The sequence below is a fragment of the Myripristis murdjan genome, chromosome 21 (genome assembly GCF_902150065.1).
Source record: "Myripristis murdjan chromosome 21, fMyrMur1.1, whole genome shotgun sequence".
NCBI lineage: Eukaryota > Metazoa > Chordata > Actinopteri > Holocentriformes > Holocentridae > Myripristis > Myripristis murdjan.
In genome coordinates this window covers 19,324,554-19,349,810 of record NC_044000.1, presented here as the reverse complement: position 1 = coordinate 19,349,810, position 25,257 = coordinate 19,324,554, and the positions used below count along the sequence as shown (strand labels likewise).

Sequence of the window (25,257 nt, the reverse complement as noted above, 5' to 3'; positions counted from 1 at the left end):
TCCAAGTCCTTTTTCTGTCTTTCTAGTTCTTTCTCTGTCCGTGTCCAGCATGTAGGGCAGGGGGAGATGGTGAGCTCACTCTGATGCTCGACTGTTGTTAAAGCTGAAACTTCTCCCTGCAATCGCCAGGGCCCCTCCCTGTTTCTGAGAACTGAGGAGAGGAAGACTCGCAGCACAAAGGACAGCATTGATCCGCTAAACATGTTTTCTGGTGAAGACGCGGGGTGCCTTGTGCTCCATTCCTCATGCTTTTCATGGTTTAAAGACTGCAAAGCACTCTATTTTTTACTGTACCACCTAGCTGGCTGGGCCTGGGTTTCCTATCTCCTCATTTGACCGGGGTAAACTATCCTCATCGAGCCAGCCAACACTGCTGTGTGATTACAGGTGTGTCTACATTCCCCGGTTACTGCCGTGAGGCCTTGTGAACAGCCGCAGATGTCGTATGTGGCTAATTTATTTCCTTGTTACTTTGTTTCAGTGGTTGTTTTCAGTTTTACTGCACCAGCCTCAGAACCACAATCCGCTAATGATACAAAAGAACAATGAGCACTTTGGAAGTTTGTTGCGGGGAGCATGATATTTTTCTGAACGCCTTCGATGCACGCTCTGCCAGGAGAGTGGGTGGTAAGGTTGGAGAGCCAGCTTGCCAAATTTCTGCTCTCCCCCAAGCAAAAACCCATGAAATTAACATCTTAACTCCCTGCAAAACAATCCTTTCCATTCTCTCTCTCTCTCTCCCCATCTCTCCTTTCACTGCATTTAGTGGCTCCATCTCCATCTCGTTCACACTCTGCATTGTACCGTCTGTCTTGGTGTTCATTAACAAGTTTTTTGAGAAAATGAAACATGGGATTTCGAGTGAACTGAGCACTGCTCTCTGCTCAGTCATGGACTGTAAAAGTTAAGAAATCAAGTGAAAACTCTTGAAGAAGTATCTCACATCTCTGCTCATGCTCAGCTCCTATTCTTCCCAGTTTCTAGTCCTACCACTTCTAGGACAAAAAAATTGTCCTGTTCAAACTTTTCAAACAGCAGACCAGTACAAAGAGCAAAACCACACCAAAATGCTGACATGACAGTGACAAGAAGGAAGAAGAAGAAGATTGTAGAGGGAGTGATTCTTGGGCTTGCTTGAATGATTCCTGAGTCACAGTGGCTCTGATCTTCACTTCTAATTTATTGTAATGTAGATTACGAAAGCAACACTAGCCAAATTCACTTTGGTCGATAAACAAATTTGACTTTCTGGTCTGTTAACTGGAAAATAAATTTTCAAATCACAATAAAGGCCAGGTGTGATTACTGACAATGACCAACCGAGACTTTACGACACTTACTTCAAAAATTCTGATTTGATTTTGATATGATTTGTGTTTATAATGTATGATTGCTGTTTTTACCTGACTGTCTTTTAATTAGAGTGGCATTGAAGCAAATACCAGTCAACTATGTTGAAATGGCAAATAAAATATTTAGTTTTGTACACTCCACACTGTAAAAATCTTGAAAAATCTTAAAAAAACGATGTGACTTGTCATTGTGTAACACATTATCCTGGCTGGTTAAAAAAAAAATCTTTGCTTTTAAATTTTCTATAGGGACTGAAGCTTGGTTTACTGAATCACAATCAGAATCAGAAATACTTTATTGTCATCACAGATCCCTCGGGTTAAGAGAATCAGCGAAACATGGAAATGTTAACTTTCAACACAGAAGTCAAAGTGATGATCATGTTGTTCAAACAACAGTATCTTCAATACACACTGCTACCACTACACAGAGCAGCCACACCAAGACGTGGACACGGCTATGGCCGACATTCATCCATAAACAGCCGTCACCCAATCAGCACAGCTGTGTCAAGTCTCCGCCAATGCAGACAGCTGTGGTTGCGGCCGTCCTCGGGGACAGGTTTCAATGGAAAGGAGAAGGATGCGGAGGGATGATGACATCTGCGAGAATCCATCTTGGTTTCCATTGTATTCACAAACAAACCCAACAGTTTGGATTATGCATAAAGTGAGGAAAAACTCAAACTTGGGGATTTGGATCAACTGACATGCAAGACTCTTAAGCCTTGGGAAATTTACGGCTTAAATATGTAAGCAATGAGACAGAGGCCCCCCCCAACAACTGACAGACAATAACAACTGAGAATTTATAATGCCCGGTTTCTCAGAAAGTACAAACTTATCATGAAGGAGCAAGCTGTGAGCCAAACCATTTTATAGCATATAAGCAGACCAGCTATGAAATATGGTGGACACAGGGAGTGGTGACCAGAGGATGTTTTTAATTACTATTTTCTATTAGTCTTCTGAGACAAAGCACAAACCATGCCAAGGTTTCACAGGGCATCGTGAAATGCCCCTTATGATCTTGGCACTGTCCTTATCTCTTCCTCACTGAACAATCAAGATCGGAGAGAGAGAGAAAGAGAGAGAGAGAGAGAGAGAGAGAGAGAGAGAGAGAGGGAGAGCGAGAGAGGTGGTCTCTCATCATGCCTTTGCATCCTTCAGATCTGGAATGTGGAAAGCACTTCCTCTCTCTCTCCCTGTGCTCCTCCTTGTGGGGTTTCCTGTATCCACAGCGAGCGTGCAAGTAAAAGGCTGGACCTACTGTAAAGCTGATCCGGTAAATTCTCAATGGATGCCAGTCAGAATTACAATTGCTCGTCCTTTCTTCACCTTTGTATTTTTTAAAAGCGCCACCCCCGGGTGCTGTTCTGGTGTTTTCGAGAGTCCATTCCAGTCCTTGAGTTTACCACTTCACGAGTTGAACTGAGAGATTTACAGCTCCTGTGGGTGTGCTTTGAAACTGAGAGACACAAAGTAAAAGCCCTGGAAAACCCGGAAATTGAAGTAGGGAAAAGGTCGCCCTTCCCAGCGGAGAATGACAAACCTGATACAGTAGTTACTCTGTAGGTTGAGCAATTTAGGGGATCTAGATAGAAATTTGCTCATTTTTCATGGTATGTTTGTTCACAGATAAATGATGACATCAAAATCTGACTGAATGACGTGGCTGCCTTTAGAATCTCTGCCTTGTGATTGGTTGATCATGTAGACCCATGTGTCTCATTATGTGCCTGTTATTTCATAATGTAGCTGGTGTTTAGTCTACGTCTGCCCGGCTGATTTCAAAACCCAAGCATCAGGTCCTTGTCTAACCTTTCTGTCTTCCCTCCCTTTCCCTAATGGGACTCCCACACTCCGGGGACACGCTCCACTCTGACCTCCCCCTTTGGAAAGGTTAATGGTGTGACTTTCACTGCTTATACACAGGAATGTGTGATAAGCATGTGAATCCTGTGGGAGGAAAAGTCTCTTTCTCTTTAAGATAACGACTTTGTGCAATACAGTCTTCCATATGGCAAAAGGTAGACTCATCCATTTATATAATCACAGATTCTGTTTGACAAGTTCACATTGCATTGTTGTGATGCTTTAAGTTCCCCTTGATAACCAGTAGGAGGGTTTAGGCCGTGATCAGATATGACACTTGTTTCTCCTTTTCAAATGTGAGTTTCACTGGTGACAGCAAGAATATGAGCTCACAAGACTTATTAGCAATACTTATTGATCTAAAGAAAAAAAATCGATAAAAGAATGCTGGCAATTACGCTGCTTGTGCTTGAAAATGAGGATGAGAAGCCCATCAGGATATGGAGGATATAGCTAAAATTAATGTTACTTCAACGGACAGGGCAAAGGGCTACTTATATTCCTCCCGGTGCTTATTTTAAACCATTGAAAATAACAGAAAAAAATGCACAGATGCATTCAAATAAGTGTCCTATGTGATCACAGCCTCTAGAATGAGAGCTAAAGTGTAGAGCTGGAAAAGAAAGAGGGCTTTATTTTCTTTACGATACATGGTGGATGGCGGGGCTTTGTTTTTTTGGCAAAGTGACATTTTTGTCTGGTGCATACTAGGTCTCTTCTCGTCTGTAACTGTTTGATATTTTGGTGACTCCCTGTGCACCTGATTGTGACTCAGTGGGACAACAGGTGCAGCAGAGTGTGTGTCAGTGGCAAACAAGCAGCACAGTGTAGATTTGATGCAAAGAATTACTGGGATTTGCCCTTGTTGCCCACCTTACTCAGACCAAGGCAAAAGCAAATGGCGCAAGATCCAGTGTTCTCATGTTCTCAGGTATTTTTGTATCTTTACTAAGCCACATTCATATTTTTTTTTTTTTAAAGTGCATTATATTCACTTGTGGCAATTCTTTCCGTCTCATATAATGACATCAGTGTCCTAGTGGAGATGGTTTCATGGCTTCTCCACGGCTGCAGACAGGTCTCTTTCAGCACCTGACTGCTGTGGAGTGGAGTGCACCATTTATAATGTATTTGTCCCGATTCAACCCCATCCACAACTACGCTGCAGGTGTGCCACCAAAAATCAGTCACCATGCCCAGCGTACTTGTGCCGAGAGCCCTTTACTATGCCTTGCACCATGCACCACTGATTCACGAAAATAGAGCCCAGAGGTTAAGAATGTGAGACAGAGGTATTTAGAAAGCTATCTGGAACAGAAGTTCAAGGATGGGACTTACCCTGGCACCCTTCTCTGGGAAACATTTACAGCCTCCGCTGCAGTCTCTTCCTCCACAGGGGCCACTGTGCTTCTTTCCTCCCTGCCACAGAAAACACACAACATGCAGGTTAGAGCTGTGCCGCAAAACATCAAGGTATAAACATAGAAATGCTCTGAAATACACATGAAATACACTGCAGGATTTGCTACCACACTGCATTTGCACAAACACGTGAGTCTGTGCTCATGTGGTGTCGCTGCAGTATGGATCAGCGTGTGGGGTAAACAGTTGTGCACTGTAGGTGTGGCAGGCTGTGTTTGTTTACTCGGTGGTTTGTGAATACATTTGTTGTTTACGCCTGTGGATCTGCTGCATGAGTGTGGATGATTGTTGCAGTGCTGTCTGATCTCTTGTGTACATTGGTCTGGTGGGCTGAAAGGATGTTTTTGGATATGGCTTGAATGACTCATGACGGATGTCCAGACAACCAAGTGTCCATGAAAATCTTATTCATCTGAGAGTCTGGCTTCTAACAAGAAGAATGTGTCTGGGAGAAGCTCAGAAACCCCCCATTTAAATGCTCGACTGCATACCAACAAAACCACCCGTGCCACCATCACTGGGCAGTCTGGACTAGACAAGACACAAACACACACAGCGCATGGCCGGAGGTCACTGTGCACATTACATGATCAAAGAGGGCAGTCTGACAAACAGGGATTCCCAACCTACAGGTCAGGGCTGTCAGGACCCTAATGGACGACCAAGACAAGCTTTGTCTTGAGACATGATTAAAGACAGAGTCTTAGAGAATAGCTCTGTTTATCTGGTGTCTCAAATGGAAAGAAAAATCACAATGTAAAAGCCAATTGAAATCACTGCCATTGGATTACGTGCCATTACCACATTGTGACTCACTGCTGTAAGAGAAAGAAATCATTTTGAACATTTGTCATGACTGTAGAAACAACATGCAGAAATTTAGCTGCAAAACAAGATCAGCTTTACATCAAGGTGCAAGGTTACATGCATGCTTCAATGTTGCAAATATTCTTTAAAATCTCTGTGGCTTAATTAATGGCTTCTTAGATGCTTGGATGACAATGCTGTTTCATGATTGGAAATAAAGCTTTTCAACAGTCTGAAAGGTTCCCTTGAGCTTTCACCATGGTGCCTGAGAGAGAACACAGCAATGACTGGAAGGAAAAATGTACACACAGGATATTCAAGTCCAAGTTTCCACAGTTTTTGGAATTGGGTGAAAAGGACCTTCAGTGGAGTTTCAATTTGCATGTATAAGTGAAGCTTTGAGCAGCGGCTCCATCTTGGTGGATTATCTCATGACGTCTCTGCCCTGTGTCAGCCTACGTCCCCCACCTACACAGCCATACCATAGCCTGCTGAGACAGCAAACGCCTCAACCCCCCCCTCAAAAGCAGCCATTTTGAAGCTTTCAAAATGGTCACTTTATGCCCACAGTGGCAACAAAGTGGTGGATAAAGAATCAGAATAATTCTCCCTCATCACTCTGACATGAGATCCCAAAGGCTCGGCTGACAAAGAGCACATTGAGACCCTCCTCACACACAAAGACTGTCTTTTACCACCGAGACCATGTCCTTTAATGATCCCCTATCTCCACAACACAAAAGACCCTCTTCCCCTCCATTAGGGAATGCAAAAGGCTGAATTTCTTCCTTAACTATCTGTGTATCTGAGTGGGTGCCTTTCAAACTGCTGTTTGATATAGCCAAGACATGATGGGGTTTATTTAGCCTGCACGCTATGCTGGTACACTAACTTTGCTCACTGAATACATGTCCAAAAATGGCATTATCTAATTATTCCCATTCCTCATTCTAACCTGATTATGCAAAAGAGTTTATTTCATGCAAGCAGCCTTGACATGGGAAACACCTTGCTAAATTTAACGCTCAGGATAGGAGAAAAACATAATTTGAATTTAGACCGTCGTCCCAACAGAGCTGTCACAGAGGAATTGCGGTTCCTCCCCTGTGCAGAAGTGGAAGTCGAAAACACGGACAATAGGCTGCGTCATCTCCGGAAAGACACACAAAGGAAAGGTTCCTGCAAAGGCAATTACATGACACGTAGCTATGCAAAATCCATTAGAGTTTACAGTTTTGCACGCTCAAAATAGTTGAGGACTGTTTTCAGCGGAGGACAATGGGATTGTGCTACTGTATCCTGTTTCCTCCACCCACCATCACAACAACCAACTATTTTCAAAATCACCTTTTCCATACTTTCAGTGCGCTGAAAATGTAACCACTGTGGAGAAAATGGAAACTTATATGTGTGTGTGTGTGTGTGTGTGTGTGTGTGTGTGTGTGTGTGTGTCCATGCAATCAGGCTCCAAGTATATTATGTGACCATATAAAGAAAACAAAGTCTCTTAAAAGGTCAGATGTTAATTGAATTAATAAGGTCCCAACCATAGGCACACTGACTAATGAATACTTAATATCCTCTGCAGCCTTTCTTTATTTCCTCTCTTGCTTGGGGTTTGTTCAGACTTCAGATTTGAATTAAGTTGTCGCTGACAGACTGCATCATGTGTCACGAAGAGAAGGATGAGCTGAGAGCACACTGCAAAAATGCAAAATCTTACCAAGATTATTTGTCTTATTTCAAGTCAAAAATGTCTTATTTCTAGTCAAAATATCTCATTACACTTAAAATAAGACATAATCACCTCAGAGGTAAATTGTTTTTAGACAATTTTGCTTGTTTCATTGGCAAAATTTGCCAGTGGAAAAAGTGAAAATTCACTTGAAATAAGTGAAAATTAGCTAGAAACAAGAAACAAATTTTGCCAATGAAACAAGCAAATTTTCACTTGTTTCAAGCAAATTTTCACTTGAAACAAGAGACAATTGTCTAAAAACAAGCTACTTCTGACGTGATCATGTCTTATTTAAGTGTAATGAGATATTTTGACTAGGAATAAGACATTTTTGACTTGAAATAAGGCAAATAATCGTGGTAAGATTTTGAGATTTTGCAGTGCATGCAGCAACACAGTTTGGAGTTTGGCTGGCTGACAGGGATCTGGGATATTAGGTTCAGCTATAGCAACACAGGACCAGCTTCCAGTCTCAACACTGGGAAACTAAATGCAGCACCAGACTCAACATTTTAGCCTTGTGACCAGCCTTGGAGGCAAAAGACACATTGCTCAAGTGTCCATGTTCAGCGTTCATCTCCACTCCATACGCAAACATTAGCTGATGTCATCCTGCAGTGTCTCCTGTTCTTATATAAAGAAACAATCTATATTCTTACTCTGCGTCCCACAGCGGCCGTCAGAGCACAAATCAAAGTTCACGCTCTTCTGTGGTTACGTGAGCTGTCAGACGGCAGTGTTACAAATGGTGTGAAACTCCGGGGCGGACTCCAGAAACCAGTTTGCTGCGATCGCTCATCCGTGGTTGCTGGTTTACAGTACAACTCTACATTGTTGATCATCTTTCATTTCTTGAGAATTACCTACAGGGCTCTGGCAGAACCGCGGTGGTCTGCTCTACATCTACACACACACACACGCATCCACGTTTGGTGACGGACTTTGGGGTCAAGAAAGCACCGGCGATTTGAATTCCTCCGGTTACTCATGTTGCCTAGTAGTGACTGGAACTCATAATGTGTTTCTCAGAATGATGCATCCATGCCTAAAAATGTGTTTTCAGTCTACGAGACACACACAAACACTCGCACACTCACTTGAAAATGAATAAGTATGCTCTCTACACACCCAAACACCCACCCACTCCCCTCTTCACTGGAACAAGTCTCGCCAACCTGTGTGCCTGTACCACTCTCAACCCACACAGGCATGTCAAAGGACAAATTAAACATTTCCCCGGAAGCCCAGATAATTCCAGACAACACTGACCACATCAAGATCAAAATATCAGACATAGCAGAGGGTTAGACTCAGCGTGTCTGAGTAACATGCTGTCATCCTCACGGAGCCAAAATGACGTTTCTTGAGCCAAAACAAATCCGCCTACTCCTCTCTTCCTAGGTTCTTCAGTTGTGACGTGCGTCTTGAGTGCATGTATCAGTTTTTCACTGTAACAGGATCTGGCGGAGGAAAATAGCCATTCAGGTGGAAAGCCATTACGAGCTCCTTCATCATGAGGAGAAAATCTACAAGACTTAACCGCTTATTTCATTCACACAGTCAGAAACATATTACGTAGAGCGCGACCGATATATCAGTTGGCCAATATTATTGAATGAATGCCATTATTATTCTCCAACTGGCCGATAATGATATATCAGTAGCAGCGTATCAGTGCACTGAAGTTTATTGTTAAACTGTAAATTTTCCTGTCTCCAAAACTTATCTTTGTCACAAGTGATGATAACCACATTTGAGGGATCATTGCAAGGGATAATTGTTTATGTATATATCAAACAATATATGGTTATCAGATTTTTTTAACTCTCTAATAGTGGTATCGGCATCGGCCCCAAAAAGCCAGTCTCGGTCAGGCTCTATTATTAATAATGAAATATTCTAGTAATGCCAAGATTTTTTGGCTTAGTGTTTTTTCCTTTAATTGTTCCTCTTTTTGAATATTTGTTTTGCACAGGGATACAGCTTGCCATCATGTGCAATCGGAAATAGAGTAAATATCTAAGTAAACAAACGCCCCGTCGAATATTTACAATTATATATATTGTTTACTGTGTTGTTTCAAATTTGACAGTACTTTATAGTACTGTTTCATCATGGTGGAAGAAAAGACACTCTCAGAGGACGACAGTAGGCAATTCTTTTTTCTAAATGCAACTTACTTTTACAATGTACTTTTACTAGCCACCAAATAGGCCATCAGGATTTCCAGGATTTCGGTTAGTGTTGGTTGCATTATGTGCATTTTGACAATGGGGGAAAATGCTTGTCAAGCACTTGAACGCAAAAACCTTGTAATTACAAATTAGCAAGTTATAAATACCACCTTCCAACCCTGAAGACAGCCGGGCTACAGGAGAGCTAGTATGGCAGGTAAAGTACTTCAGGGGAAGAGTGAAGTTACAAATAACTTTGCATGTGTGTATGAGTGTGTGTGCATGTACAGGCCTAAAACATATAGCATCCTGAGAATGTGTTTATGTGTGTTTGTCCATTGACTCGCCCTCAACATGCGTGACTGGTTGGACAGTAATGGTCGCTGTGGGTAGGAAACGTGACCTTGAGTGGTTAGGTGTGTATACAGTGAAGTGGCGTTCAGTGGTCAGATGAATGCCCCTCTTAATGAGGAACGCTGTTTTTTTCTTGTCTCCCTGTTCTTTATGACCGCACTGGTGCCTCCCTCCCATCTACACCAGTTCCTTCAATATATATGAAATAAATCCAGCTGGGTCAACACCACACATAACTCTCGCTTTCTCACGCTCGCTCTCTCTCTCTGTCTCACACACACACACACGCACACTACTATTAGTAACGCTACAAAAAGAGAAAAATGCATAATTCTCCTCTCATCTTGGCTTTGTGAGTCTAGAAGTGGTTGGTGCTGTAAACTCTGGTTACTTAGAAAAACGTCTTTGTCAGTAATTAAACAGTATGATTCTTGGTGGTTTACAATGTTATCATGCAAATTCAATCAGCAGGTGGTTTCCCATCATCATTCATTTAAATATTACGTTGCCTTCAGCCGTCTGAATCAGCAACAAGCACTTCACATGGTCAGCTTGTGTGTGGCTGTCCAGTCTTCAGACAAGTGAACGAGCAATCCTCGGGGCTGTCGCTGGTTTGTGTGGACGGTCTGTGGTCAGCTTGAGTCACCATGGTCTGGGTTTATCCATGCACTGTGTACAGAAGCTTTACCGCAGACTCAACCACATCCAAGCACTTCCTGTCAATGCCAAACCCAGACAGGATCAACACGGGACCTCAGAACAATGACAAGACGATGATGGGACCCAAACATGAGGCCGGGGTTGAGACAAAACAAAGACGGATTGCAGATACAAATGGAGATAGAGGACAGCAAACTTTAAGAGGGAATTAAGAGGGTGTCTTGGGGCTTAACCCTCCAAAAAAAGAGTCAGTCCATTCTGTCGCCCAAAGTAACTCAGACAGAAGGATCATAAGGAGATTCATGGTACTTCAGAGAAATCCCCCCCCTAAATTATGAAAATTGGACACATGGCTGAAAGGAAACTGTACAGCTTCCAGTAAGTCCCACTTTTTAATACACACACACAGACACACACACACACACACACATAAAGAGAGAGGGGGGAAGAGAGAGGAGTTGAATTCAAAATCATCTTTAAATTGTTACTGTAGATCGCAATACGACAAACAACCATCTGCAGTATGTGATCCAGAAAATGCATCATGAATCCTCTCTTCAAAAAAAGAAACAGCAAACAAGATCAAATATCAAAAACACAGCACAGGCGTAACACACACACACACACACACACACACACACAAAGAGAGAGGATGTTGAAACACAGCTGTACATTCCACATCTCTCCAGGCATATCACTCACTGAGACGTCCTGTGATCCCCATAGATCATTAATTTACCTCCAACTAATAACATTACTGGGAAACGTATATGACAATGGGGCCTAAAGATGACCTTTGACTAAACGCATAACAGAGGAGTGTGTTAGAGACTAAGAAAGACATGGTTCAATTGCAAAAATCTCCACCATTTCCACCACTAATCTTCCTTATTAACTGCAGTCATCTTTGCTTTGTAGATCTCACAGACATCTGGGGACTGTAACCCCTTTTTTTTGTTAGAGCTCACATCTGCCAGTTCTACATGGCATTTAGTAGAGCACCAACTGGTGAGATAAGCCAGTTCATTATGTGAGATTTTAAGTTGTCACATTACCCACTTGTTTCACATCAGGAGATGCACACATTTCAATGACATGATATTCTGTTGAAATTCAAGGTGCTTCTGAGTTTGTTTTATGTAATCTTTGTTCAGTCTTTATCTAATCCGGCAGTCTCATTGAGCTTAAAATCTCTTTTCCAAGAGTGACCGGAGACCAAGAAACATTCATAAGCCAAAAAATACAAATCGGACAAATTGGCAGAGTGGCTATGACTAAATGGGACATGAGCACTCCAGTGCCCACATGTGTGCTAATAAGCCAAAAGTCGGATGGTGTTACATGAATCGGTTTGAAAGTTATATGGGTTTTAATGAGAAGCCATATCCACGTCCGTGCCCAATTTGTTCAATTTGTATGAAAAATTATTAAGCTCTTCTTTGTCCCATGGCCAGCTTTTCCACAGAGTTTAGTGCCAATCCATTCAGATATCCTGCTGACAGACAAAAACAGATGGAATGGGGTGAAAACATAACCCCCGTCCAGCTCCACTGGTGGACGTAATGAAAACTATAATTCTCATTGTTTGAACATCCAGACATTCACAGATGTCAACCCAGTGTCACCAGCAGATCTTTAAACAGCCATCACTCTCACCTTGAAATGATGGATGTGACACATCGCCTCTCTAAGACGGCTTCTCAGCTTACACACATGAGACGGCAAAGTGGAGCATAAACAGTGTTTGTGTGAGCCTCCGTCATGCTCGAGGGATCAAATGAGCAGAGATCAGAGTCTGTTGCAGGTTGGGATGACTGTTTGATCTGGGATGGGTGGTGACAGGAGCCTTACCCCCGTCCTAACTCACCCCGTGGGGAGGACAGCGCAGAGGAGACGGAGCAGAGAAATATAAAATATGGCTGCTTTGGTTATGATAGTGAAGAATCTCGGGGTATCAGAGTCAAAGGTAACAAGACGCCGCAGCACACGTGACCGCAAGTGAGCGGCTGATCTGAGGTCCGTTTGGCAGAGGCTGTTGCTCATCCTCAGTGGGAGATCCGACCTGTGACCTTTCCTCTTTGACCTTGGGCCACAGGAATGTTTGAACTTGCTATTCAAATCGATGGACAATCATCGTATTCTCTGTGACCAATGGTTAGTTATTACAACCTCCCAGAGGGCTGCAGCAGTAGCTAAACAACCTCCACCAGGAAAGTACGCTGTAGAAAGAAGAGAAAGATTTCATATTGTGCTAAACTGCCTTTTGTGCTGATAATTGAGTCACACAAGGCGACCTTTAACTCCATGATGACCAGCTACTATGACCATACAGTATGTAGGGACAACTCTCACCTGGCAGAAACTCCATTAAACACAGCCAACATGCTCCCATCAGAAGACCAACAACTATCATCGCTATTTTCTCTATTTTAGGCACTATTGGACCAAATAGTGCTGGGGACTCCCCGACAGGAACTACCCATCAGGAAGCTCCCCCAAGAACTGCATACATTCAAGTTTGCATTCACACCGCCAGTAGCAACACTGAAGTGATGTAAGCCGACGGTTAACGAATGGAAATGTTGGTGAAAATGTGTGTATTTCGCCTTGATGAGTCAAAATTGCATCGTATTTCTTGCATTGCACATAGGCTAAATAAAGCCTGGACTTCACTGTTGGTGCAGCTGCCCATGTTTGGTGCTAGTTTCATCGTGCAAGCAAAAGGCTAACATTCACTGAGCTGCCGTTTAAAAACGGTGGTTACAGGTACTGTATCGGCTTGTGCGTTCGACCAATCGCTGTGCACTTAACGTCACTCGTCACTGCTGGACAAAACATAGGATTCTGCTCTACTGTCGAGCAATTTTTCTTAACTTTTTCTTCCATTTCTTGTTTTAATTTTCACTGTTCTGCATTTAAAAAAGCATTGGATTTTTTTTGCTTGTTTGTTGAACTAATACTAGACATTCCAAAAAGTAATTTCTGGTTTTCCTCAACCCTGGTGTGCAAAACTTTCTGCATCAAAAAAGTTTTTTCTTCTTGTTTCTCCTCATCTGAGCCACATTTAGCGTAGGAGACATGAGAGAGACATCAGTGGTATTTCCTGCAGCAATGGGAAAATTGTTGTCACATTTGGTTAATTAGAGAAATATCTTTATATTGAGTCGCCGTGCACAGCAGTTATTATGAGTGTGTGTGTGTGTGTGTGTGTGTGTCAGAGCAATATATCAGTGCTTTGATTTCGCAAGGTAGCAGCTGCACCTCTTCACTATAATGATGCAAAAGACTGCAGCTTTAAAGAGTAAGGGCAAACTCGCTGAATCTGAAACATCTGGCCCCTCTAAACAGGAAACTCAGGGAAGAGCTTTTGCTAAGGTTACTGTATATGTAATGCACATCTGTGATGGAAACATGCAGTATGTGATATACCCTGATGCATGTCTGCACTATATCTACAGCATGTGTCAGTGTGAGAGCGATGGTGCGCTGGTTGTGCGATACTCCCTTTGCCAGCTGAGAAACATCTCCGTGGAATATCTCCTGCAAGGAGGAGAGAATCTAATCACCCCCACAGTACAAGCTGTGTGTGAAATGGCTGTGATGACTAAATGATATTCTTGAAATCAAGTTTGGACAGACGGGTGTGACCTGCATGCTGCCAATGACCAATTAAGGCTGCGCTGTAGAGAAAAAGGCCAAAGATCCAGCTAAAGGATTTTACATTTTGCATGACAGAAAGATATCTTGAATGTCAGATGCTAAGATGTGGACTGCTTTTGCTTTCAGCCTCCCGCTAACCCCCACCAGAGATGCAGAGATCTACAGAAACTAGCGCCATATAAGTCCAGGACAATATAATGAAAGTATTTAGGTTAGTGTTGTCTTGTTCTGCGAGATGAAAAGAGGAAAGAAGCAGTCTAAATGACCCCTGTGGCTGTTGGTGTGAGGGTATGCACATAAAACCGCAAATGTGTGTGAGTGAGTGCATACACACACACACACACACACACACACACACACACACACAAACACACACACACACACACACACACACACACACACACACACACACACTGACTGAAAATAGTTGAGAACCAGACTTAGAGAACAAGTCATGCTGTTCATTGTTGCTGCCTGTCTGTGTGACTCACGTAAGGGCTGTGGGAAATGTTTCCCATCCAATTACACTCATACAGTACATAGACATGAACACGTGCACACACACACAGACAGACACACACACACACAGCTATCAAAATGGATCAAACTGCACATCGCTAAAACATGACTGGTACAAAAATGGTACAAAAATGGAAATGGAAACATATCAATTAGTTCACTTCACTGTTTTCTAAGTTTCATATGCAGGGTTGCCTTTGCTATTTTGTCTTTCAACCCTGTCCTTGTTCTTTACAGCAGACTAACAGAATATAAAACTATTCAAAAAAAAGTAGGGCAGCATGTCAAATGGGTGAGTTTATAATTCCAGGGCAGCTTAACCTTCCGGCAATAGTCAAACTTAGAATTCATAAAATAATCAGATTTCAGTTGTTAAACAAACACATTCACAAACATACACATAGACAGCAAAAGAAACACACACACACACACACACACACACAGAAAGCAGAAAGAGTAAACATCAAGCATAACCATGTTAGTCTTGGCTTGGGTTTTATTATTGAGGCATATCTTGATATAGCACCAGATCTGTCATAAAAGGCCTCCATTATGGCGATAAGAGAAAATTTTGTGAGCCGCTGAGGGCCACATTAGTCGGCCATTATGGATCTCATGGATCACTCGCTTGTTTGATACCCGGCTTGTCTGCACCATGGCTTCTGTTCAGCTAATTCAGCTCCTGTCACAACAACATCTACTTCCCGTGAGAGAGTTTAAGTATTGCAGTTTCTACCGAGTGTGAACTCATACAGATATACAGCTGGAGGGAGAGACACACAATCTAATGCATGCACACACAGTATTCATGCACACAATGGGAAATGGGCGAAGAGTGTATGGTAGGGGTACTGATCAGTGTTGGGAAATATTTAAAACACATTGTTGTATTTTTGCCATTAAAAGCAGGCCTAACTTGTCACGTCATAGCATTATCTATTAAGAAAAGTTACTTGCATGCTGATTACTCTTACTACCTATGTCTTGTCATTACAGTCAAAGTTTAGGCTGTCTTCATATCTGCCACTGGTGTTTGCTAGCTGAGGTAAACACAGGGTTAGGGTTTATTTTTATTTGTTTTGCACCAACCAAAGAGGTAGGATAAATAGTTACGTAAAGTAATAGCTTGCTTATTTGAAAAAGATTGAAAGTAAATGATAACTTGAATTGAAAAACTAACCTGTTACGGGTAACAAAGAAAAAAGTAATCTGTGGACTCTGAACACATTTCCAGGGGATGTATGAAGAAGGAAGAGATAAAAGAGAGATAATACAGTTACTGAAAAAGTTAGAGATGAGTATAAATGTCAGGTCCAGCATGGGAACAGCTGTGAGACCGAACACAGGAAGTAGTGATTTCATTTCTCATGTTCACACAGAGTAGCCATGGAAACCAACTCCATATGTACAGTAATGTATAGCGAAACAGAGAGAGAGGGAGGGAAAGATGAGAGGGGACAGGGTCATGTAGGAGGGAGTGAGGCAGGAGTTTTGAGGGAGAACATGAAGCAGAGGATGGGGAGCAGAGAGGAGCAGAGCGTCCCACTGTGCTCGTCTGGAGGGCTCCAGTGTAAACACGGCTCTGGTTTCTGCCCTGAGCTTGACACAGCTGGACCCTTCCTCTCCTAACCAGCCTCGGGTCACACAGAGACTCAACTCCATTTCCCAGGAGGCTCCACTTCTAATCAGGGCTTCCTGTTAGAGTCTGAGCTAAACGGGGGTGAGACTGGGCCTTGCTGGCTGGCTTTCCCTCCTAGAACCTCGTGCTAACAGGCTAACCTGTCTAACTTCGTCACCTCTGAAGCCCTGCTGCTCACCCCTCTAATCGGCTGATCAACGACATCCAGCCAAGGGGTAACAAACCAGACACCTGAGACGCTTGCGGACATGATCTGAGCACGTTCTTGTGCTTCTACACTTATGAGAACCAAATGTCCGTGATAGAAAGACAAGGAAAATCCCTCAAAATGAAGACATTTCATTGGGTCTCTCTTCTTTGCAGACCTGGTTTAGGGTTCAGACCTGGGTTTGCAGTTGAAATTATAGGATTAGGGTCAGGTAAGGGTAGATACTGAAGATAGACATGCAGTTGAGAGTCTTAAAGTTAATATTTACAGTCAATGAAGGAGAAGGGATGAGAGGTGTGGAGAGAGAGAGAAAGACATAGAGAGAGAGAGAGACATAGAGAGATTAGACAAGGTCATGTAGCATGTTTAACTTTGTTAACATTCCTCCCGTGCCAAGAAATAATTCTGTGTAATCAATTATGACTACAGCTGGGCTAAAAACAGAAAAACAGAATGGTGTGTGTCTTCTGTCCACAAGAGGACCCGTACAAGCCACAAATATGAGATCAGTGAGCAGCCCAACTCCTAATTACAGTTGATGAGATATCGCAGACAGTTGCTGCAGAGGGAGGGGGGCGAGGGGGGGGTTAATACCATCTGCAGGATATGACTAGCTCCGGCCTAAACGTCAATGTATCTTTAATGTCACATGGCCGTCTCCAAGGAACATAAATCCACTAATTCAAACAAATGACTCCAGAAACTCTATCGCTACGTGGGCACCTGTTGAACCAAACAGTGCATAAACCAGAGAGTCCAGAGTGATTTTGTGAGAATGAAGTAGGTATGCACTTTGTCCAAACACAGCTGAAACAATCCTTCCATGTGAGCTCATTGAGAAGCCTCGCCTCCTCTGAAGAGGGACAGACGATGGCGATGCACGTGTAGAAGGACAGGGGACAGGATGAACGGGGGGAACGCTGAAATGAGAGGGAGCGAGGAGGGGAGAGAGAGAGAGAGAGTGAGAGAGAGAGAGAGAGAGAGAAAGAGAGAGATGGATGTCAGAGAGTGAGGGGAGAAAAGACAGAGGAGGCAGAGATCAGGGTAGAGATGAGGCTATAAAAGGAAGAGAGAGAGAGAGATGGAGAGACTCGTGCTGAGAGACTGAAGCCCAGGAGGACTGGGACGACCAGGCTTTGGAATCCTTTCAGCGTAGCCTGATAGGACCCCTGCGTCCCTCAATTAATCACCGGGAGATGGGGAACAGGCTTGGAAATATATAAATAGGGGATTTCCAATGGCAATGTCTACAATGAATTTGCTTCCTCACTTCGTTCCAAGCAAAACAAAAGTCAGTTCACACAGGACTGAAAATGAACATTTTCAAAAACTCACATATTTCACAACACACTACAACTATAGAAACTCAGCAAGGCAAGATGTTGCCATTCAGTAATATGAACCACTACTACTTGTGGGCTTAAATCCACCACCTCGTGGATTTAAAAGGGGAGACTACAAAGACATGTTAGGTAAAAAAAGGAAATTATTTCATTTTTAAACAAGCACAGGCCCTCCTCTGCTGGTGTCCCAATGGCTTGGTGAATGTGGAAAGAATTCAAGTAACGGGACAATGAGGTTTATAGATTTTGGTCTGAAGGTAGCTCAAGAGGAAAGGTCTTGAGGTCACCAAAGTTGACAGGGTTCCTCCTCTGGGGTGTATGAATGTGATTTCCAAATTTCATGGCCATCTGCCCGATAGATTTTGCGAAACCCAATTTGATGTTTTGGGTCACCACAGGTCATAGGATCACCACAATCAAGAGGAAAACTGCTGGGGATTAGGAATGCACTCACCAATGTCATGGCAATTCACTGATTACAATTAACAATATCTTGGGTGCAAAGTCGAAGTTTTGGCTTGATGGTCACAGAAACTGACAGGGTTCATCCTCAGAGGAGCAAGGACCAAATTTCATGGCAATCCAATGATAGATTTTGAAATATGTCACCTTGTACCAAGTATTGAATGGACGGACAGACGGATCCACTTACCGACACAACCATCCATGGGGCTCTTCAGTTTTTGCCCACTTGCCAGTGATGCAAAAACCGAATGTTGGAAGTAAACAAAAACCTGTGTTTTTTTTCTGCTCAGTTTAATAGGGGCTGATAGCATCTTGCCTGTAGAGGGGGGGAGACAATCTTCTGTGTTTATGTGAAAAAGAGAGAGAATTTGTGTGTGTGTGTGTGTGTGTGTGTGTGTGTGTGTGTGTGTGTGTGTGTGTGTGTGCGCTGCTGGCTGTCACACATGACTGTGAATGAAAATGAAGCATGAAAAGTGGTTATCCATGGGATCTTACCGCTGGTTTTCCTACTTTTCACGTTCCTTACTACCTCATGTTATCACAATATTAACATTTTAGTGCTTCCTCATGACAAAACAAAGACTCAGACAGGCAATGACATAATGTATCCAATCTATAGTGATATAATATCTGTGTGTTGAGTGCTAGTTGAGACACATTCTCCCAGGTTCACATCAGCTCATTTCTTTAATCTGCATATCTTATGAAGATCTGCATATCTGATGAAGAAATATGACCCGGTCCTATGATACTTTTGCTGCTCTTGGGTCTCTGAAATTACTGTCAACGTCATATAGAAAGATAAAAGTGTTAATGACGCATCTCTGAACATGCTCCATAAGTAACATGGATCTAAGTGTAGAAATGACATTGAGTCATGCATGGCACAGCAGCTGACAACCATGAATACTTTGGAAATAAACGCTTGGAGCTGCCAGACTGGTGGCCATGTGTGGAGGCTCACAGGGATCAGGAATGAGGCCAGAACTACACAACATACAAAGCACTGGATAAAAAGATGGAAGTCATTCTACAGCTTGAGGGACAATTTAAAACCGATTGTCAAACATAGATTTGAAGTTCTAAAATTCAAGATTTTGCAGATAATGTTGAATTTATTTGACATAACAAGTCAAAGATGAAATACAAAAACCAAGTCTGCCACCAACTCAGTGAGTCAGTGATTTTCAAAGTGGGGTTCTGGGACCCAAAGGGGTCCTTGAGGGCCTTCCAGGGGTCCTCAGCTACATAAGGTTTAGTTTAATCTCACTGCAACCGAATTGACTAGATAAGGTTACAGTGCCAAAACGATGTGAGTGATCATTTTGTGACCATTTTGAATCTATTTACCAGTGTTTATTACAAGCATCTAAATATTTAATAAACACAAACTAAAATATCTTAACATATCAGGGCCCCAGGGGGGACTGACTTTAAATGAGCATCCATAACTTAATGAAAGTCAACTTAGGGGTCTGCAAAACATGGAAAAGTTTGAAAAGCCCTGCAGTGGGGCTGTTATACAGCACACGCAACACATGCATCAATCTAAATCCCATTTACCTCTCTTGTTTTTGTATCTACAGCACTGACAGAGCTGGGTTAACACAGAGAATACACAACTCAGTGGTGACCAAACCATGTGGGGTCCTGTATGTGGGGCTGTAAAACAACTCTGACACATTTGGCTTCACCCATTTCCTTTTCCTGTTTAGAAAGCTTCTCGGGGTAATCTATTTTCTGTTCACACAGGTTTGGGCTCAGGATGTTTCCCCTCAAAATCGAACTCCACTAAGCCCCCAGATAAACACAACCCACACTCGCAGCACGTGCTGACAAAACACAAACACACACATACACAAAAAAACAGACATCCTGCTTCCAAAGAGGGAAAGCAAAATGGCTGACTAATTAAAGATGTTAATTTCATAGTAACTTTCTGGCTACAGCAGGCAGATCAGATTTATGTGCAACTAAATATTAGGGATGGAGCAATATGTTTTTGGTTTTAGACCAATATCAATCCAATCCAATATATTCCCATTCAAAAAATACTGACACAATGCCAATATGAATTGTTGCAAGTAAGTAAGTGTAATGACATAGTCCTAGAAAAAGGGTCATAAAATGCCAAATTTTAAAATGTCAGTTGCACAAATACAAATATTGGCAGCAAAAGTGCTTTTTGGACTGATACTGATATTGCTTTTTAAAATTAATATCAGCTGATACCAACAGTCTGCTGATATAGCTTTCCATCCCTGGTAAATGTTTCCATGTGTTGTGTGCCGTTGCTCTTTTATGGGAAAGACCGAGGCATTTTTGTTAACTGTGCTACTTGAATTTGACCGAATTCTTTGTGCTGTCCTTTCATTTGACCCTCGCCGTGTCTGGGCTTGAGTCTACATGTATATCACCCTCAAATGGATTTAAATCAACGGCATGAATCACTCAAGTATGCCGTCACCCCCAAGGAGGCATTTCTCCACCAATAGGGGCAAACAGCCAGACTCACCAGGCCTTTCCTCACTGTCACAATGCCCAACCTCAGAGACTAATCAAATAATCACCACACAAAGTCCCGTTTTATGAAAAATACCACTGCCAAAGAAACAATACTTAAGCAAACAAAAGACGCACATACATCCATTCTTGTACAGCTGCACACACACAAGCACGTCCACATAAACAAACACATACACACATGCGAGATTTACATCTTGAGGCAAACATAAAAGGGCTGTGGATGATGTGTTTGTGTGAAGAAGAGAGGGAGGGGAGAGCACACAATACCCAGAGAGGTCAGAGGGGTTAGTCTCTGAGGTGAGGGCAACACCTCATTTATGACTGCATGCCATCTCTGCCTCGCTCTCTCTCTCTCTCTCTCATACACACACATGCACACACACACACACACACACACACACACACCAGTGACAGGGAAACCCCACACATGCACTTCTCATCCGAGGCTGGAGCTTCCTGCAGGCCAGCACAATGGGCCCTTCCCCTGATTGTTACAACAGGCACTCTTTATATCACAGCCATTATTTTGGCAGGGGATGTGCTGGCCATTTTTCTCACCTTATCACCAGCAGACATCTTCCTCTCGCCCTGGACACACGCCTTCCTCCTCCATAAAACAATCACAATCAAGAGGTCAGTGCACATGTCTGCCCTCCACCGGGTGACCCTGTCACACACACTCATCACATTTACACAGGCATGCTTAGAGACACACTTGTGCATACTGCAAAGCCTGTTAAACTAACATGTTAAACTCAACCTTTCTCACGTGAGCTGCTTGTAAGTCAAAGGAACATCTTCAATTTCCGCATTTTTTCCTTTGTTTTATGCATGCAGCTCAGTTTGACAGAGCAGGACTGTGTACTTGCAGTGGAATGCTGTGCCAAAAAGACACATGCAGAGGCATCGTTTATCATAATCATCCACTTACTTTAAAAAAAAAAAAAAAAAAAAAAAAGATCAGGTAATTGCTAAAGCAGATGTTGTTGCGGAGTTTCCAGGTAGGACTGCGCAGCCAGAAAGATCCCCTCCACCGTCACAGACACATTTCCCACAACTCACACATCCGCTGCCAGCATTATCCCCCTCATTCCACTGGGCTGAAACACATCTTGAAATATATTCGCAAACACAGGAGAATCAAAATCTCTCAAAGGGTCCTCCACGAAACATCCTGTTAACATTACGGCTCAAGAGCCTTCCTTCCCACTCCAGTGGAGACTGATAAACTGGCGAGTGTGTGTGAGTATGTGTGTGCATGTATATGTGTGTGTGTGTGTGTGCTTTGCTTTAAAGAACCTAGGGGTTAAGTTTTCCCAATAAAGTATGGCATCTCTACGGAGAATTCAGAGCAGGAAATCCTAACAAAATAGGATCCTCCGATGTACTGTAGTTAAAGTCCCTGAGGCCCTGTAGAGTGGCACTTTAGAGTCAAAGGGGCATGACTGACAAAGCTGACCTTGTTCATAAACATGGAGGCTCTCACTTTATAACTCACATTGCTGAAAAAAGGAGTCACATTGCACCTCATGTTGTGCTTTCTCTTTTTCGACAGCGCAGGAACATGACATTTGCGAAAATAAAAAAAAAATTTAAAAAAATGAAACGTCATGTCCAAAAACATCTTGAGGATGGTGCTCTCAGGAAGGCAGGGGAATTCCAAATGAGAAAGATCACTTGTGCACAGATGGTGGGAAAGAGCCGCGCAACACTGAGACTGGGGTCAGGTTCAAAGTGCTGAGGCAGTCCCACAGGTCAGATATGGATTTGATAATAAACAGACACATTTTCTTAGAATCGGTTGTGATTGATAATCAGTTTGTGAGGCTGACATAAAACATCAACAGAGAGTGAGGGGTGACTGCCTCTCTCACACTTTTTATGTGAAAAATCAACACTGTAAACCTCTGACTATCTACAGCCTGCAGTCAGGGAAACTGACTCCATGGCATCCTGTCAAATATTCCTGTAAGCACACAGAGGGAGACATTATCCCACAAGATCAAACACCCGCAATAAAAATTTTAAATACAGAAACAGAAACTATTTCACTTATCCCAGATTAAAGGAGCAGTTCGCACAAAAATGAAATTCTTGTCATTACTTGACTCTGTTCTAGCATATCTAGCATATCTAGCATAGCCTTCTCCAAAACAGCTGAAGTCAACGGTTACTGGTTTACAGAGTTTCAAAAACGGCCGAAAATTGCACCAAAAATACTGCATACAGCTTGTGCAGAATGATCCATGTTCTGAAGCCAGTACTAAGTGTATTAAGTATTAATACTAAGCACAAAAAAATCTCTATTTACACTATTAATCTGCCTTTAAAAGCAGTTGGATACTTTTTTTTTTTTTTTTTTTTGATGAGAACTTGCAAGATTTCTCTCATAATATGCAAATTCACATCGAACTCTCCTATAACTCTGGGTTTACACTGCTACACTACGCGTAGAATAATGACACATGAACTGAAGGAGTTTGCTCTGTTACCAAGCTGTTGTAGATTTGTTTCTTTGGACCAAAATCTTTGAAAACGGTTAGTGTATGCTTTGCCTGGTTCTTGCTGAGCAGAAAGTGTATGTGCTGGGTTTTCCTATCAAACACTATAGTAAAGATTTGCATGAGGTCTTTCAAACTCAGCACGTGACCGGCTTTGGAAAACTTGGATCCTGCTGCATGCCCTGTGTGGAGAAATTCTGTTGTCATTCTAAAAACTGCTACCTATTTGACTTCAGTGGTTTTGCAGATGTTTGCTGTGGAGTTGTGCTCGCTACCTCCCTGTGTGCTGTATGAACAAAGATGCTTCGCCTGTGTTTCCACTGGAACGGGGGTGAGTACTAAGTGACATAGTTTTCATTTTTGGGTGACCTGTTCCTTTAATGGTCCCGTTGGGTATCATTAGTGTGTGCAGTTTCTTCGTTTAACAGTAAACTTGCCTTTGCAGAGCACATGGCAGACAGGATGATGCCCGTCTAAAAATAGCCTCCTGTGTCCTGGTATCACTGCCTTGGTCTGAAGCTGCACAATGCACAGAGGACCTGAGCTGTGTCACACGCTTTTCATCAAGCCCTGACTAAATCTGATAAAAGCAACAAACAACAGGGCCTTTTCATCACACTGCAGAAAATAATTTTTCATCTGGCCCTGAGTATAATATTAAATATCTTGTTATAGAACCTTAGACCATCTGACCTTGGCACAAATATCCCTGAGCAACAGCAAGAAATAAACAGAGAAGACATGCTGTGCACTGACACACACACACACACACACACATAGTGCATAGGAAATCAGCGTCACAAGGGCGGGATGGGAAAAGGGGAAATGAAGAGGAACGCATGAAGAGAGAAAGTCCAGAGGGAGAGGTGATAAAAAAAAAATCATAAAATCAGTAAAGGCCATTTTTATTGGCTATTTCATGTCCAGTGAAACATTAAAATCTTTTCATCCACATTTTATCTCACAGGAATTCATTAGCTGGGACTTTTATGACAACTTGTTACAGTGAGGTGAAATCCTTGAGGGGGTGCATGAGAAAGTCTGTGTTTATGACGCAGTGCAATAAGGAATTTCTCCCATTCACTGTCACTGGAGCAGCTCCAAGTTTTTTTTTTTTTTTTTTTTTTTTTTTTTAGCCATGACATCATCTGCTGTATTTTCTTTTTATCTTCTGGCGTGAGAAAGAGTTGTCCATGTTCACAAACCAAGACTGCTTTAAGTGTCACAGCAGAAACAATCTCTGGAATTTACAATTAGATTTTATACTTCAGGCATGACATTATTATTCAGGATGACTTACTCCAAAGCAGGAATACTCCAATGTTCTGGGCAAAATACACTTTTTACGACTTGCCCAGACTGAGACAAGATGTTTGATACCATTTTCACCTCTGTGTGTCCAATGGTTTGGGTCCTATGGGTAGCATTTCCTGTTAGCTTAGCATAAAGACTTGAAGTCTATGAGAGTCATTAGCCTAGCTCTGTCAAAATGAAGAAATAAACCTTACACATCAAGCACCAGCAACTCTGAAGCTGTCTTATCTACACAGTGCATCACATGGATTTGAGATACACTGGAATTACATAAAAAACGTTTTCACTTTTTTCCACTGGAGCTAGGCTAATGACTCCCACAGACTTCAAGTCTTTATGCTAAACTAACACAAGATTCTACGTATTCATTTAACGTATTCATGAAATAACTAAAGCTGCTGTATATGCAGCATATTCCTGAACCCCGAGTCATCTGCGATCCCTTGTCAATATATTGCTAACCTGATTTACGGTTTGGCCAATCACGGGCTGTGTTTAGTATGGCTGCCACCGGTGATGAGATCATTCAACATTATCACATTCACAAATGCAAAGGTTGGCCTGATGGTGGCGCTGGAGAAAAGATAATAGGGACACCAAAATCAATAGGGTTCTTCCTGTCGGGGATAGCAGTGCGCACAGAAAGTTTGAAACGATTCAAAGAAACGTCAGGCTATTGGAATTATCGCGTTCTCATGAT

General features: G+C 42.5%; 1 protein-coding gene across 1 annotated transcript in view; it reads right to left on the bottom strand.

Annotated features, from left to right (window-relative positions):
* col4a2 (collagen, type IV, alpha 2) overlaps window positions 1-25,257 on the bottom strand; it is an 80,481-nt gene that overhangs the window by 53,512 nt on the left and 1,712 nt on the right. Inside the window, exon 4 of the mRNA XM_030081063.1 lies at window positions 4,566-4,646. Coding sequence (XP_029936923.1) covers window positions 4,566-4,646 — 81 coding nt within the window. The remainder of the gene's footprint in view (window positions 1-4,565; window positions 4,647-25,257) is intronic.